Source organism: Capra hircus, chromosome 6, assembly GCF_001704415.2.
Source record: "Capra hircus breed San Clemente chromosome 6, ASM170441v1, whole genome shotgun sequence".
Taxonomy (NCBI): Eukaryota; Metazoa; Chordata; class Mammalia; order Artiodactyla; family Bovidae; genus Capra; species Capra hircus.
The window spans coordinates 69071724-69088181 of record NC_030813.1 but is presented as its reverse complement, the minus strand read 5'-3'; the positions used below and the strand labels follow the sequence as shown (position 1 = coordinate 69088181).

The 16458-nt window shown below is 47.6% G+C and overlaps 1 protein-coding gene across 1 annotated transcript in view; it reads left to right on the top strand.

The window, feature by feature from the left end:
• The window catches only part of SCFD2 (sec1 family domain containing 2), a 399990-nt gene that overhangs the window by 381804 nt on the left and 1728 nt on the right, over positions 1-16458 (top strand). The window contains exon 8 of the mRNA XM_005681611.3: positions 4725-4844. Coding sequence (XP_005681668.2) covers positions 4725-4844 — 120 coding nt within the window. The remainder of the gene's footprint in view (positions 1-4724; positions 4845-16458) is intronic.

The window sequence follows — 16458 nt, the reverse complement described above, 5'->3', positions numbered from 1 at the left end:
TTAAAATCATGCATCAAATTTGAAATGTGTAGAGTTTAGGAATGCCAGGAGGCATCCAGGTGGAGATGGCCACTGGAACTAAATAGAGATGCTAAAGACATAGATTTGAAGAATTAAAAGATTATTGGAGGCGTATAAGTAGATGAGGTCCTCAAGTGAGAGTACCACAGTTCACTTCAGTTCAGAAATAGATGTTTTTCTGGAACTCTGTTGCTTTTTTGATGATCTAACAGATGTTGGCAATTTGATCTCTGGTTCTTCTGCCTTTTCTAAATCCAGCTTGAATATCTGGAAGTTCACAGTTCATGTATTGCTGAAGCCTGGCTTGGAGAATTTTGAGCATTACTTTACTAGCGTGTGAGATGAGTGCAATTGTGCGGTAGTTTGAGCAATCTTTGGCATTGCCTTTCTTTGGGATTGGAATGAAAACTGACCTTTTCCACTCCTGTGTCCACTGCTGAGTTTTCCAAATTTGCTGGCATATTGAGTGCAGCACTTTCACAGCATCATCTTTCAGGATTTGAAACAGCTCAACTGGAATTCTGTCACCTCCACTAGCTTTGTCTGTAGCGATGCTTCCTAAGGCCCACTTGACTTCACATTCCAGGATGTCTGGCTCTAGATGAGTGATCACACCATTGTGATTATCTGGGTCGTGAAGATCTTTTTTGTACAGTTCTTCTGTGTATTCATGCCACCTCTTCTTAATATCTTCTGCTTCTGTTAGGACCATACCATTTTGTCCTTTATCGAGCCCATCTTTGCATGAAATGTTCCCTTGGTATCTCTAATTTTCTTGAAGAGGTCTCTAGTCTTTCCCATTCTATTGTTTCCTCTATTTCTTTGCACTGATTACTGAGGAAGGCTTTCCTTGGTATTCTTTGGAACTCTGCATTCAGATGCTTATATCTTTCCTTTTCTTCTCTGCTTTTCACTTCTCTTCTTTTCACAGCTATGTGTAAGGCCTCCTCAGATGGTCATTTTGCTTTTTTGCATTTCTTTTTCTTAGGGATAGTCTTGATCCCTGTCTCCTGTACAATGTCACAAATCTCCATCCATAGTTCTTCAGGCACTCTGTTTATCAGATCTAGTCCCTTAAATTTATTTCTCACTTCTACTGTATAATCATATGGGATTTGACTTAGGTTATACCTGAATGGTCTAGTGGTTTTGCCTACTTTCTTCAATTTAAGTCTGAATTTGGCAATAAGGAGCTCATGATCTGAGCCACAGTCAGCTCCTGGTGTGTTTTTGCTGACTGTATAGAGTTTCTCCATCTTTGGCTGCAAAGAATATAATCAGTCTGATTTCAATGTTGTCCATCTGGTGATGTTCCTGTGTAGAGTCTTCTCTTGTGTTGTTGCAAAAGGGTATTTGCTATGACCAGTGTGTTCCCTTGGCAAAACTCTATTAGCCTTTGCACTGTTTCATTCTGTACTCCAAGGCCAAATTTGCCTTTTACTCCAGGTGTTTCTTGACTTCCTACTTTTACATTCCAGTCCCCTATGATGAAAAGGGTATCTTTTTAGAGTGTTAGTGCTAGAAGGTTTTATAGGTTTTCATAGAACTATTCCACTTCAGCTTCTTCAGCATTACTGGTCGGGGCATAGACTTGGATTACTGTGATATTTAATGGTTTGCCTTGGAAACGAACAGAGAACATTCTGTCATTTTGGAGACTGCATCCAAGTACTGCATTTCAGACTCTTTTGTTGACTATGATGGCTGCTCCATTTCTTCTAAGGGATTCTTGCCCACAGTAGTAGGTATAATAGTCATCTGAGTTAAATTCACCCATTCCAGTCCATTTTAGTTCGCTGATTCCTAGCACAGGGTCAAAGATGAAGGCCAACGAGTATCGACAATTGAGCAGACCAAGAAAAGGAACCTATGAAGAAATGTGAGAAGAAGCCATGGGAAAGGCAGCAGGGAGACCCCAGAGAGAGTGCTATTGTGGTGGCCAAGAAGGATGTCATCAGCTGGGACACATGCCACAGAAATGCCCAGATAAATGAAGACAAACGTCTGTCGAAGTGACAGCCATTGGTGACTGTAGTGAGAGCTATTACAGGGGGACAGCTGGACAGAAGCAGCACGGCTATGGGTGTGTGGTACCTGGACTGGAAGACAGCCATCAAAAATGCAGTCAAGGGAAGGAGCCACAGGGCAGAAAGTTGGGGGGTGGGGGGGGAGTCTAGAGTCTTTTTCTAAAGATCCAAGAGTTCCATAACTTTGTCGAGTATTCCACACTGCCCATTTGGAAGAAGTTTAGATCCACTTTTCCTTCTTTCTTCCTGCCTTTTGTTTTTCCCCTCCTTCCCCCGATTTCTCCCCATCCTTCCCTCCCTCCCTCTTCACTCTGAGTTTCCTCTTCAGAAGCCAAGGAATAACTTATGTAACTGGAAGCATTTAATGTATTACCTTCCTAAGTGTTTTAAAATAAGATACTGAAAAGTTATATTTAGGCAAGGGAGTCAGAAGAACCAAGTTGAAAATAGAGTTGGAGCCAGGGTAAGAGAAGGGCTGGCTCTCTTCCTCTCAACCTGCTGCCCACCCTGCCACTCATGGGGACCATCCTTTGGCCCAAAGACGGCTTATGTGTTAGTGAGTGTTGTGAGCACAGACACTTACCTACTTTGCCTACCCTCTTCTGGCTGGAGACCAGCCTGCTTCTCCCGCCTCTGGCTTCACTGGTCATGCAGCCAGCTGGCAGCATCCTTCCTATAATGACTCCACGCTGCCGTCCTGCTCACTCCTCCCAGCTGGTGACCTCTTGCCTGCAGAACTTGGCTCATACCACTTGCACCCACTCCTCACCGAACCATCCTGAACTTGCAGGTAGGACTGAAACACACTGTCTTCAGGAACCCCCTCTTGTCCCCTTCAGTTAGTCACCAGGTGTACACGTTGGCATTGTGCATTTCCTGAGAGGGTGCCGGGAGATGCTCTCATTTGAGTTGTTTGTACTGTGCCTCATTGGTGAGACCTTAAGGCCCCGGCAGGGATTCTCCACGACATTCAGCGCAGCATTGCGTGCAGCTGCAATCCTCAGCTGAGGTTGGTTTGCAGAAGGTAAGGGCATGAAGTGCCCTCAAGGGTGGGCACGGGGCTCTTGCATCTTTGTGCACCCTTCACTTCCTCCTCCCTAGGGATGTGACCATCTTTCAATGCCACAGGCATTTATTGAGCACCTATTCTGAAACGGCACTAAGTACTCTGGGACTTCAGCAGTGACCCAGGCAGACAAGATTGCTGCCTCCTCAGTTTGTGTTCCATTAAAGGAGACAGCCATCAAAGAAACATGTGTAAGCAGAGACGATGACTCCAGGCTATGGCTATCGCCTGGAAGGAACTGCACAGGCTCCGTAAGGCAGGAGCACGTTTGTGCTGAGACTTGTAAACTGAAAAGGAAGGGAAAGTTGCCCTCAGTATTCTCTGTTATTTAATAGCTCCTGCTCCTTTAACTGGAGAAGGCAATGGCACCCCACTCCAGTACTCTTGCCTGGAGAATCCCATGGATGGAGGAGCCTGGTAGGCTGTGGTCCATCAGTTCAGTTCAGTTCAGTCGTTCAGTCGTGTCTGACTCTTCGCGACCCCATGAATCACAGCACGCCAGGCCTCCCTGTCCATCACCATCTCCCGGAGTTCACTCAGACTCACGTCCATCGAGTCCGTGATGCCATCCAGCCATCTCATCCTCTGTTGTCCCCTTCTCCTCCTGCCCCCAATCCTTCCCAGCATCAGAGTCTTTTCCAATGAGTCAACTCTTCGCATGAGGTGGCCAAAGTACTGGAGTTTCAGCTTCAGCATCATTCCCTCCAAAGAAATCCCAGGGTTGATCTCCTTCAGAATGGACTGGTTGGATCTCCTTGCAGTCCAAGGCACTCTCAAGAGTCTTCTCCAACACCACATTTCAAAAGCATCAATTCTTCAATGCTCAGCCTTCTTCACAGTCCAACTCTCACATCCATACATGACCACTGGAAAAACCATAGCCTTGTCTAGACGGACCTTAGTCGGCAAAGTAATGTCCCTGCTTTTGAATATGCTATCTAGGTTGGTCATAACTTTTCTTCCAAGGAGTAAGCGTCTTTTAATTTCATGGCTGCAGTCACCATCTGCGGTGATTTTGGAGCCCCAAAAAATAAAGTCTGACACTGTTTCCACTGTTTCCCCGTGTATTTCCCATGAAGTGATGGGACCAGATGCCATGATCTTCGTTTTCTGAATGTTGAGCTTTAAGCCAACTTTTTCACTCTCCTCTTTCACTTTCATCAAGAGGCTTTTTAGCTCCTCTTCACTTTCTGCCATAAGGGTGGTGTCATCTGCATATCTGAGGTCCATGGGGTCATGAAAAGTCTGACATGACTGAGCGACTTTGCTTTCACTTTTCACTTTCACGCATTGGAGAAGGAAATGGCAACCCACTCCAGTGTTCTTGCCTGGAGAATCCCATGGATGGAGGAGCCTGGTGGGCTGCCATCTATGGGGTCGCACAGAGTTGGACACAACTGAAGCAACTTAGCAGCAGCAGCAGCAGCTCCTTTAACTTCTCTTTCAATAAAATATTTACGTAAAGGGCTGTAGGAAGGCGACGTGCCGGGCATGCTCCTGGTCAATGGGCAAATACCCCCTAACACATTGTACCCCTAACAAATTATAATCTCTCGAATGGCTATTCACCGCCCCTGAAGACGCCTCTAATGCTAGGTTTTGTTTTGCAGGTGAGCCGGCCTCATCCCAGCGACCACCCTCTCCTCATCCTCTTCGTGGTGGGCGGAGTCACAGTCTCTGAAGCCAAAATGATCAAAGACCTAGTGCCCTCCCTGAAGCCAGGAACCCAGGTACTGAGTCCTCAGTGACGCTTGGTGACATGATCTGAATGGGAAGCCTGGACAGGGGGAAGGGTGGGCCTCCGTTAGGCTTCCCAGCCGTCTGCGTCACCATCCCCCAGCATCCTCTCCCCTGCTCCTTCTGCCTGTCCCAGGCCCGAGACCTCTCCTACCCCTGGGCTACAGTGCTGTTCCCCCGACTCCTGAAAGACATGTCTTCTCTGATGTCCAAGCAGTGCTTAATTACTCTTACCAGGCTCTAGATAATTGAGGGCGGCTCCCAGGGACCCTCTCCACCCCATGGAGAGGACAGAAAGATACCTCATCCGGACAGTGACAAGTGCAATGTCTTTCTTCTCTGCCTCCTGCCAGGCCCCGTCTCCCTTCCCACAAAATGCCCCCGGTGGTTAAGGCACAGCCCTCCTCTATCTGCCTTCTACTAGCCAGGTGAGAAAAGCCTTCGGTTTTCTCACTGAACCGACAGGATGGGGGGACTGAATCTTAGGTCAGAGACGGGAGAGAATATGCTTCTTAGTGTTGCGCGCAGCACACAGCCCTCGATACAGGTGGCCAAGGTTATTATCAAAAACCACTTCTGAGCAGTTGCCACCCTACCCTGCAGCAGGAGCTCGGGGAGAGGGACTTGAGGAACAGGCAAGGACTTCCCTGTCTCTGGAAGCTCTCAGCTGGCTGGGGCAGCAGAGCCTGTAACTCAGTAGGACTGAAAACTCCTTGCCTTAGTAGGTTCCCAAAGCAGCCTGAAACAGGAGGCCGCAAGCAGACTTTACATGGGAGGGGATCCCAAGAAGCGGAAGGGAGGGGACTGGAAGAGAGAGAGTGGAAGGAGAAAAGCCGGTACAGAGAGCGTGGCCAGGCTGCTTGCTGCTGTGGGCACCCCGGGCCGAGGACTGTCCTCGGAACTGGAGCGCCTGGGACTTCACCCTGAGGTTGAGGCTTGTCTCCTGGGGCCTGTCTTCAGCTTTGTGTTGGGTCTGTATGCTGCCAGCAGCCTTCTGTGGTTTGGAGACAGCAGAACAGAGATGCCAGTGCAGTGCTTCGGGTAGGATGCTGGCTCAGAAGAGAACTGTCCGCCACAACCGCACAGAATCCTGGTGGTATTCCAGCCATGCCTGGCTGACCCCCCCCCACACTCCCCAGGGGAGAGGTACAGATGCCCATGTCTCCCACTTTCACCCACTCAGCCAGCCAAGGAGCCCCTATCCCCGCTGGCATCCCAGGCAGCTTGCTGATGGCTCCCCATTGCTGACCTAGCCTCCTGAAGCAAGCGTACATTCCTTGAGGACAAAGACTGGGCCTTCCCAGGCCTGTGCACAGGACAGGAGCTCTGTCACCTTGTAAAAAAGGCCAGATCTCTGTGGGTCTCCAAACACCCAACTTAGGAAAGGGACCCAGGTGTCCCGGGAGCCATGATATGTTTTTGAGCAAAGGAGTGACCCGTCGGCTATGGCCACTTCTGCTCTTACTAACACCTGTCTTGGTCATAGCTGGTGGGATTTCGGATAAAGTGGTAAATTCAGCCTCATCTCACACCCACTCTGTCAGCAGTGTTCAGGGTCTGTTTAGTGAGCAGTTGTTTTTTTGAGCAAGACGTTCTCTTTTTTATCAGCAAGCATGCTTCTCACTGCCCCTAACATGGTGAAGCGAATTCTTAGCTGCTGCATTGTTAACTGGCTGACAGACATGTTAATCTCCCCTCTAAAAGGATGAAATGCACACTTTTTCAAAGCCGTGTGACCTGAGTTTGACAACAGAGACCCGGAATCTGCAGTGGCTCAGTGGCTGGGCTGCAACTGACCGACCTTGTGCTCAATCATCTGCAGAGAGAGTGGCTCAAAGAATTGGGGGCTTAAGGGGCAGGCGTGCCTGCTGCTTGTCCTTTGTGCAGAAAGCTCCCCCTGAAGAGTTAACAGGGCCTAGGAAGATTCCAGAGAGGAGTTATTTACCATCATGGCCTTCATTCCAAGTCCTGAAAGGAGGTGGATTATCTGCCTGTTTGCTGGAGCGACACCTGCGGAGGCAGGTCTCCCGGAATTAGACCTCCGCAGACTGGGAGCTAAGTCAGCCCAGATCTGAGATGTAACCAGCTCCGGCTTCAGAGGTGCATTCAGAGGGATGAGGGCTGGATGCTCTGGCTGTACACGGAAAGGCCTGCTGGTCTGTCGCCTGCTTAGACCTCTGTCAGGGCGCACGTGGGAACAACTGAAGTGGGGCAGGTCTGGCAACCAAGAGAGTGACTCTAACCTGACCGATGATTTAAACATACGTATCTAATACTGCTGTCTGATACATATCTAATCCAGCCTACATGTAAAGGTCCCTGGGGATGAGGATTTGCCCCTTGCTCATAGCCTACCCGAGTCCTGGAGGCCTTGGCCCTTAGGACCATTTGCTCTGCCGATTCCACCTCCATTCCTCCTGAGGTCTCACTCAGCAGTTGCTGCCTGTAGCTCCCGGGCCCCACAGAATCTCCAAACAGATCAGGCTCACCCCACCTCCACAGGTCCTCTTCCAGGCTGCTCTTCGCCAAACTAGATGTCTTCAGTCCCTCCAGCCACCTCACCACAGCCCGTGCCATGAACCTGGGTATCCCAGTTCCCAGGCAGCTCTCCTGGGACCCTGGTCTCTCTTTTCAGGCTCACTCACACCTGAGCACCTCCCTTGCCAGGGGCTGAGCAGTGCAAAGGTGCTGGGGCCACCTCCTCCTCCCACCACGGCCCCTACCTGCCGCTGGGCCTTCTTTTCCTACCCCTTTCTGCTGGCCTCTCTCCCTAGCCTCAGGACTTTGCACTTATTTTCATTCCAGCACCTCAGAAAGGATCTGGCACTGGGTGTCATGATTACTCATTGAATATTGAACACTAGAGGGCTTCCCAGGTGGCTCAGCCAGTGAAGAACCCCCTGGAGAATGTAATGGTATCCAGTAGTCTTGCTTGGGAAATCCCATGGACAGACGAGCCTGGGGGACTACAGCTCATGGGGTTGCTAGAATTGGACATGACTTAGTGACTAAACCATCACCATTGACCACTAGAAACTCTACTTGCATTATTGAAGTACTGTAAGATAAAAGCAGTTTTTCTGGAGACTATACCAGCCTGTTATTGATTCTGAGATTATGGACAACTGAGACCAGCCTGTCTTTTGCATCAGTTGCTGTAATTCATATCTATTCCATACCACATAGATGCTTTTTGGACCCAGGAATAGGAACTTAACAGCCTCTTAAATTGGATTAATTATTCAGTAAACATTTACTGAGCATCTCCTCTGTGCCAAGCTCTGTTCTTTGTGCTGAGGATAGAGCAGTGACCAAGCCAGACTTGTACCTGCTTTCATGGAATTTACACTCTAATAATGAGTGAGTGACTGACATCAAACACAGAAGCTCCAGCCAGTCGTGAGTGTTCTGGAACATAGGCAGGTGCTCTGATGGGAATACCTGCAGGAAAGGGGTGGAGGCGGGAGGGTCCTTCTGATGGCATCAGCTTCTCCTGAAGGAGAGGGTTGATGAGCTGAGATGTGCAAGGCATTCAGGGATCCACTCATCAAAGGAAACTGCCAATAGAAGCCACGTAAGGCCCACATTTCTTGGAGAGAGAAAAGCTTCCTCTAAATTATTTCATCTGACTGATGACTGTCATTTATAACTTTGTTGCTACTTCTGTCTTGGGTATTCCTTTGGAAAAGGTGTATAGATTCATTACATATTCTAATGTGTTGTCTATAGATTATAAGATAAAGTCAAGCATGTATCTGCTGATACTTTTTAAGTTGACCTGTCTTTATACTTAGAGTGTGTTGTGTGTTAGTTGCTCAGTCGTGCCCAACTCTTTGCAACCCCATCAACTGTAGCCCACCAGGCTCCTCTGTCCATGGAGTTTCCAGGCAAGGATACTGGAGTGGGTTGCCATTTCCTTCTCCAGGGGGTCTTCCCAGCCCAGGGATCAAACCTATGTCTCCTGCACTGCAGGCAGGTTCTTTACCGACTGAGCTAGAAATGTCTCTTAATAGTAGGCTTCCCTGGTGGCTCAGATGGTAAAGACTTTCCTGCAGTGTAGCATCCCTGGGTTGGGAAGATCCCCTGGAGAAGGAAATGGCAACCCACTCCAGTAATCTTGCCTGGAGAATTCCATGGACAGAGGAGCCTGGCAGGCTACAGTCCATGGGGTTGCAAAGAGTTAGGCATGACTGAGCAACTGTCACTCACTCAAGGCACATCCAGAAATAAATTCCCTTTTACAGAGGGTGATAAGGATCTCATGAAACAGTGGCATTCAGAAACCACGTTAGCACCTGCTAGTCCCAGAGGATGGCTGTGCTACACTACAGTGGGCATGTTTTCTCTGCTCTCCTCCCCTGGTTGTTGCTAAACGTGCTGATGAGAGAAAGTGGGCAGCTAGAGAAAGCCCTCTTCCCTGACTACAAAAAAAGGGATCAAACAGGCAGCCTCTCAACCCCACCCCAAACAGCCGCAGCCACAAGCAGCTGACTTTGCAGGCTTGCCCTGGCTCTGGAACACATGTGCCCAGCACTGGCCTCTTCTCACTGCAGACAGCTCTGCAGGCTGAACCCTGGAGCTGGGAGGTGGCCAAGATGCCAGCCAAAGGCTGGGATTGTGGGAGGAAAATAACAGGGAGGGACCCTCCCAGAAAGTACAGGGAAAGGCCAGCTCAGGAAACAGGGAGAGACAGAGTGGGCCTGACCTGCCACCATGGCTCTTCACGGTACACGTTGCCCAACCACGCTTTGATGTGCGTCTACATTTCTGGAACCAAACACTCAGTGAGACTGTAATAGAAAAAAAAAAAAAAGTAGACCCAGAAATATGCTCATACACTTACAATTTTGTGCCACTGTAGACGTTCGAGGATAACTAAATCCTGACTCTAAACCCTGGCCCCAGGTTATTCTAAGATTTAACACAAGCCCTCAAGGAGAGAAGTCAGGCGACTTCTTTTTTTTTCTTCTGGTCTGCATTTAATTTGTTATGAAGTTTCCTGTTCCAAGGAAAATGTCAGTGAGATTTACAATTTTTCTTCTTTACCTTATAATTTGAAATATTAGACAGCGTCACACATGTTCATATTATTCATATTAATATTGCCCTTTATTCCTATATACTTTGTGTATCTTTGATATTTGATGCAATCCTCTTAGCAATGTTGAAGTCATTTGCAACAGAAGTTTCTTATTGTTTTCCCTCAAGTAACTTATTTTTAAACAACCATCGGAAGGGACAAAAATGGAGACATCTGAAATCTCAGGGGATTCTTTAGAAGAGCCTAAGCATAACACACTTACCCCACCAGCAACACAAAGGCAATGGGTTTTCCAGAAAGCTTGATCATGTCTGTTTTAATCCGCTATCCCAGTGGTTTAACAAGACACACCTTTTATGTTTAACACACATGACACCTGTACAAATGAGGACAAATAGTGCCCTGAATATGGTATGTGCTCAAGAACCAATTCATCAGCTGGATGAATACGCATGTTGGTGCCTGTGCATGGGAGTTGCTTGTACTGGAAAGCATCTCCCAAGTTTAAGAGAAAAATGGAGAAAAAACATTAGTGTCCCCTCCTCCTTTCAGTTCACAGTGTTGGAAGTCAAGGGATATGAGTCTAAATCCTGGGCTGCCCTGCTTCCTCTCTTTCAGCAGAAATAGAACAGGAAGATGCTGGCACCTCCAAATTATAGCAATGGCCCAAAAAAGCGAAAAGTGGAGAGAAAGCAGGTGGACTGGGCCACTCCCGCAGGAACTAGGGCAGTCTGAGCACAGAGACAAGCGGTTCTTCTTTCGGCTGGAGGAGAAGCTGCATGGAGCCCCAAAGGCTGCTTTTTAGGGGCTTGGTTCCAAGGTGCCCTTGGGCCCTCTGGCCCTCCCTCACAGATGGAGATTTTCATCCTTGCCCTCGGTTGCTTGAGAAAAAGCCGGTCCTCTGAAAGGAAGTCTCTAGTGCTTAATTTGCCTCATGTTGCACGTTTGATGACTATGTTTATAAAATTTAAATTTCATATCCAGCAGGCTGATTTAGGATTGCTTTAAGCATTTTCTTTTTCATTTTAGAGTGCCTTTCTGCTCCCCCTCCCGCCATTTAGCTAAGATTTTTATAATTTTAAGGACTATTTTAGTCAAATAATGCAGAAATACCTTCACTTGAATAGGCTAGAAAACTGAAAATGAACAAAAGACACCTGAGATGTGAAAATACTTAAGGACCATCAGCTATTATACTGTAAAGGAAATGTTAGCCATATGATCCTGCTTGTTCTTCAAAATAGGAATTTTAGACAAATGGGTTTTCAGTTAAACCAATTTGAAACAAATTTAAACAGAGCCATTATATTTGAGCTACCAGAGCCTCTTGGTGTGAAAAACTCACTGCTGAGCATGGCTAAACCCACTCCCTCCTTCCTAGTCTTGTTTTTGTTTATTCAATTAATCAATCATTGGCTAACTTATTATATCAGGGATCTGCTAGGTATCAGGCACTGTGCTAGGAAACAACAAAGAAACTCAAGGAAACAAGGAGTACAGTGTAATAGCAACAGCCATGGGAACATCCTCAGTCATCAGGGAGAGGTGGTCTGGGAAGGCTTCCTGGAGGTGGTGATGCCTGAGCAGATCGTTGAAGGATGACTAAAAGGTCTTCAGGCAAAGAGTTGGTAACTCTCATTCTAGATGAAGAAACACCCCCAAAGTTCCATTTGTGAAACTGCAAATAGTTTAGAGTGTCTAGAATGTGGAACTGGTGATAAGGGGAATGCTGTGGCCAGGGGCCAGGGTGTGGAGTGCTGAGCAGCCATCAGACTCCAAAGTCTTGCGATGCTCTCTAAGAGGGTCAGGCTTATAGATTTTTGGTTTGTGGTTACCATAAGTTTTTGATATAGTAATTTATCTACATACAAGACTGGTCTCTTAATTTCAAATGCATGTCCGATAGCCTGCATTTGTACTCTCCTCTTCTCACGGTTGCTGGTTTTGAATTCGTATTTGTGTGGGGGTGATTTCCTACCCTTACTGTACATTTGCCTTTACCAGTGAGCTTTCCCATTCATAATTTTCTTATTTCTAGTTGTGGCCTCTTCTTTTCCATCTAGAAAAGTTCCTTTAATACTTGTTGTATAGCTAGTTTGGTGGTGCTGAGTGCTCTTAGCTTGTGCTTATCTAGAAAGCTTTTGATTTCCCTATCGGGTCTGAACAAGCCTTTGGGTAAAGTATTCTTGATTGTAGGTTTTTCCCTTTCATCACTTTAAATATATTATGCCTCTCCTTCCAGCCTGCAGAGTCTCTGCTGAAAAATCAGCTGATAACCTTATGGGGATTCTCTTGTATGTTATTTGTTGCTGTTCCCTTGTTGCTCTTAATATTTTTCTCTTAAAGTTTTGCCAGTTTGATTAATATGTGTCTTGGTATGTTCTTCCTTCAGTTTATCCTATATGGGACACTCTGTGGTTCTTGGACTTGAGTGACTATTTCCTTTCCCATATTAGGGCAGTTTTTGGCTATGATCTTTTCAGAGATTTTCTCAGGCCCTTTCTCTCTCTCTCTTCTCCTTCTGGGACCCCTATAATGTGAATGTTGATGCCTTTAATGTTGTCCCAGAGGTCCATTAGACTGTCCTCAGTTCTTTCATTCTTCTTTGTTTATTCTGTTCTGCATCAGTGGGTCAAGCTTAGAAAGGGTGGAGGAAGGCAGTCAGGATTTGCAGCCTGTGAGTAAATGCTATCAGACTTACACGTGAGGAAGACGTCTCTGGCACATCCGCCTCCCTTGTATCAGCCCAGTGACTGCTCTGTGCTGAATAGAGGGAATGCAGCAGAGGATGAGACTAGAGAAGGTGGTGCTGCTAATGAAGGTGATAATAGCAGGCACCATTTTAAGCCCCTCCAAAGTCTGTCATTATGCTGAATACTTTATATCTATGTTCACATTTGATCCTTATGATAGTCATGTGAGGTGGATGTCATTATTTCTACTTCACAGACAAAGAACTTGAGGCTCAAAGTGATCCAGCAAATTCTCTAGGGTCCGTCATCTGGCAGGTGGCCTATTGGACACTCCTAAGGCCACTGTACCATCTGGCGGGAGTCCTTGGTCCCAACGTCCTTCCCTCCTAATGACACTGACACCTCTCAGTTACTTCACAGACTGCCTTTGTTTTCCATTTGTTTCTTCCCAACCCTCCAGAACACATACCCGAGACGGCCTCTGGTTCAGCCCTCATGCCAAATACCACTTGTCTAGTTGTGACAGGGTCCCGGTCCTTAGTGCCGGCTCAGTGCAGGTGACTGGGCAACAGTCCATCAGCCACGACTGAAAGCCCAGCCTCCACCCTGAGAGTGATGGATCTTTGGGCTTAGTTGTCACTGCCCTGGAAGTCTGCACACACCCGAGTCTACAGCCTTTCCCTCCCAGCTCCTCTACCGTGTTCATGAGACGCACGCATCCTTAGAGACTCACTCTAGCCGTTATACTTGCCCTCACCTGAGCCAGAGAGGAATCTGCAGTCTTGGCTTTGGAACTAAGGACCCCAGGGGTTAGCATGGTCTAACCATGGTGGTTAGCCCCATCTAACCCAGGTGGAGGGGTCTGGCAAGCCCAGGGCAAGGGAGGGGCCTGTGGCCCAGCTACCCGTCCTCCTGTACTTCACGAGGGTCTGCTCTCTTGCGAAGGATTCTTGTCTTTATGTGTGCTCTTTTTAAAATATCTGAATAAGGGTCTTTTAACTTGTTATCTGGGCTTCCCTGGTGGCTCAGATGATAAAGAATCCGCCTGCAATGTGGGAGACCTGGGTTTAGTCCCTGGGTTGGGAGGATCCCCTGGAGGATGGTGTGGCTCCCCATTCCAGTATTCTTGCCTGAAGAATCCGCATGGACAGAGGAGCCTGGCGGGCTCTAGTCCATGGGGTCACAAAGATTCAGACGTGGCTGAGCATCTAAGCACAGCACAACTTGTGGCCTATGAATCCTAGTTAGCCACAAACTTCACCTGAAACTATATTCAAAATCTTGTATAGATGAACATATATGTATTTTTCTAGAGAGTTCTTAGCTTTCATAATATTCGAAAGGAGGCCTGGGCTTCCCTGGTGGCTCAATAGGTAAAGAATCTGCCTGCAATGCAGGAGACCCAGATTCAATCCTTTGGTCAAGATGATTCCCTGGAGAAGGCAATGGCTCCCCACTCCAGTATTCTTGCCTGAAGAATTGCATGGACAGGGGAGCCTGATGGGCTACAGTCCATGGCATCTCAAGAGCTGGAGATGACTTAGTGACTAAACCACCATGACCCAGTCACAAAGTCACAATCAAACAGCAGCTCAGAATTGCTGAGCAGCTTGTGTGCTTTAGAGTCTTCACCTTGGGTAATCCTTGCCATAATTCTACAAACTTTTATTTTTCTCCTGGGATGGATAAAGTGAGGCCACAAGTGGAATGACCTTCCCTAGGGTACGTAGCCAATCAGCCATGGTACCAGGCTCTGCTAGCATCTGATGAGCCTGCTGGTCTGGGTACCACCATTCTCAACTATCTGTTGGACTTGGTCTCGAAGACCCTGAGGGGTAAGTAGAGGCCCTCTCCAGAGCCACGTATTCCAATGGTGTCTACACCATGTGATAAGACGATGCCAGTGTTCACTCTCTGCCCTCAAACTCTCATCACATGGCTTTCAAGGAAAAACGTGAGCACAGACTGCAGTGTACTTCTTCTGCCAAAAATATGACCTGACTGATATTAACCGTATATTTTCAAGGATAATTCTCTTTCAAAATAAAAAGTAATCACTGCTTTCAAAGGTTAATTTTTGTTTTAAACAGAAAACTTTTTAATACTGAGAACAAGAGAATTCTAAAATGCTTTCTTCTCTCCTCCCTTCCCTCTGCTTGTCCTCCACGTAAGAGAGTAGGCTCTGTTTTTGGCCAGTGAATTGCTGACTTATTGGTTTCATTCTTCCTAGCACAATATGGGGTGCAGAGGGGAAGAGAGTGAGTGAGTCTCTTGCTCCCTACCAAGAGACCCAGCCAGGTGGTGTGACCCCTTAAAGCCCAGGCTTTCTGGCCACCTGGGACCCCTGCATTCAGGGGCTGAACTCCAGAATCTGACTCCAGTGCCTCCTTCCTCACTTCCCTCCATCATCTGGGTGTAAAACCCCTACCTGGGAAAACCTCACCAGACTGACAGAGCACATCACTGCCCCAGCCCAGCACTGGGAACGAGCTCTCCCAGTGCTGCAAGAGGGAACTCTGCCCCCCAGGAATAGCTGAGTCTTGGGGAACCAGAAGGGGATACGATGACAACAGGCCAGAGAGGTCCAAGTGTCCATGTGGACTCAGGGAGTAAGCAGCCTTCCCAGAGCCCTTAATAATGGAGAAGTGACCTGACAGGCACTTGGACGCTGGAGCCAGCCTGCCTGGGTTGGAATCCTGATTCAGCTTCTTCCTGTGTGTCCTTGGTCAAGTTACTTAATCTTTCTGTTTTTCATTTTCCGTATCTGCAAATAGGGTTGTTACGAAGATTAAATGGATATTAAATGAGAGCATCCTCTGTGCCTGGCACATCCTAAGAACTAATAAATATTAGCAGATATCATTATTATCATCATTGTCATGGGTGGAAATGTGTCCCCTCCCAAAAGATGTTAAAGTCCGAACCCCTTGTACCTGTGAGTGTGGCCTTATTTGGAAATGGGTCTTTGCAGATGATCAGTTTAGATGAGGGCTTCCCAGGTGGTACTAGTGGTAAAGAACCCACCTGCCGATGCAGGACATGTGGGAGACGCAGGGTTCAATCCCTGGGCCAGGAAGATTCCCCTGGAGTAGGAAACGGCAACTTACTCCAGTATTCTTGCCTGGAAAATTCTATGGACAGAGGAGCCTGGCCAACTGAGCAACTGAGCACAAGGAAGATGAGGTCATTAACCAGTCCAAGTTCAATGCATGAAACGGGGCACTCAAAGCCGGTCACTGGGACCCAGAGAGATGGGATGGGGGAGAGGTGGGACGGGGGTTCAGGACAGGGGGACACATGTACACCCATGGCTGATTTAATGTATGGCAAAAACCACAACAATATTGTAAAGTAATTAGCCTCCAATTAAAATAATTAATTTTTTAAAAAAGATGAGGTCATTAGGGTAAGCTCTTATCCTATGCAACTGTGTCCTTATCAAAGGGGAAAGAGAGACCCAGAGACAGACACGCAGAGGGAGGACAGGGTGAAGACATGAGGAAGCTTGAGAGGGAAGCTTCTCCCTCGCAACCCGTAGATGGAACCAACCTGCCAACACCTTCATCTTGGACTTCTGACCTTCTGAGCTGTGAGATGATGACTTTCTGGCATGGAAACTGGGTAAAGGAGATAGATACAGTCATCATCGTCATCATCACCCACAGCAACATGCTGCTCTTGAGTATGCCTTCTCTCTTTCCCCAAAGGAGCAAAGCCTCCCTGGAGGATAGAGGGACCTCTGTGTGGAGTTCAGATTACCAGATCACAAAGCAGAGGTCTGATTTAGTACAACTGAGCAGCAAGGTGGTGGCTAGGCTTGGCCCTGCCCAGTGCCCACCGGTTAAAGGCTCAGCAGACGCAGCCCCACTGTCC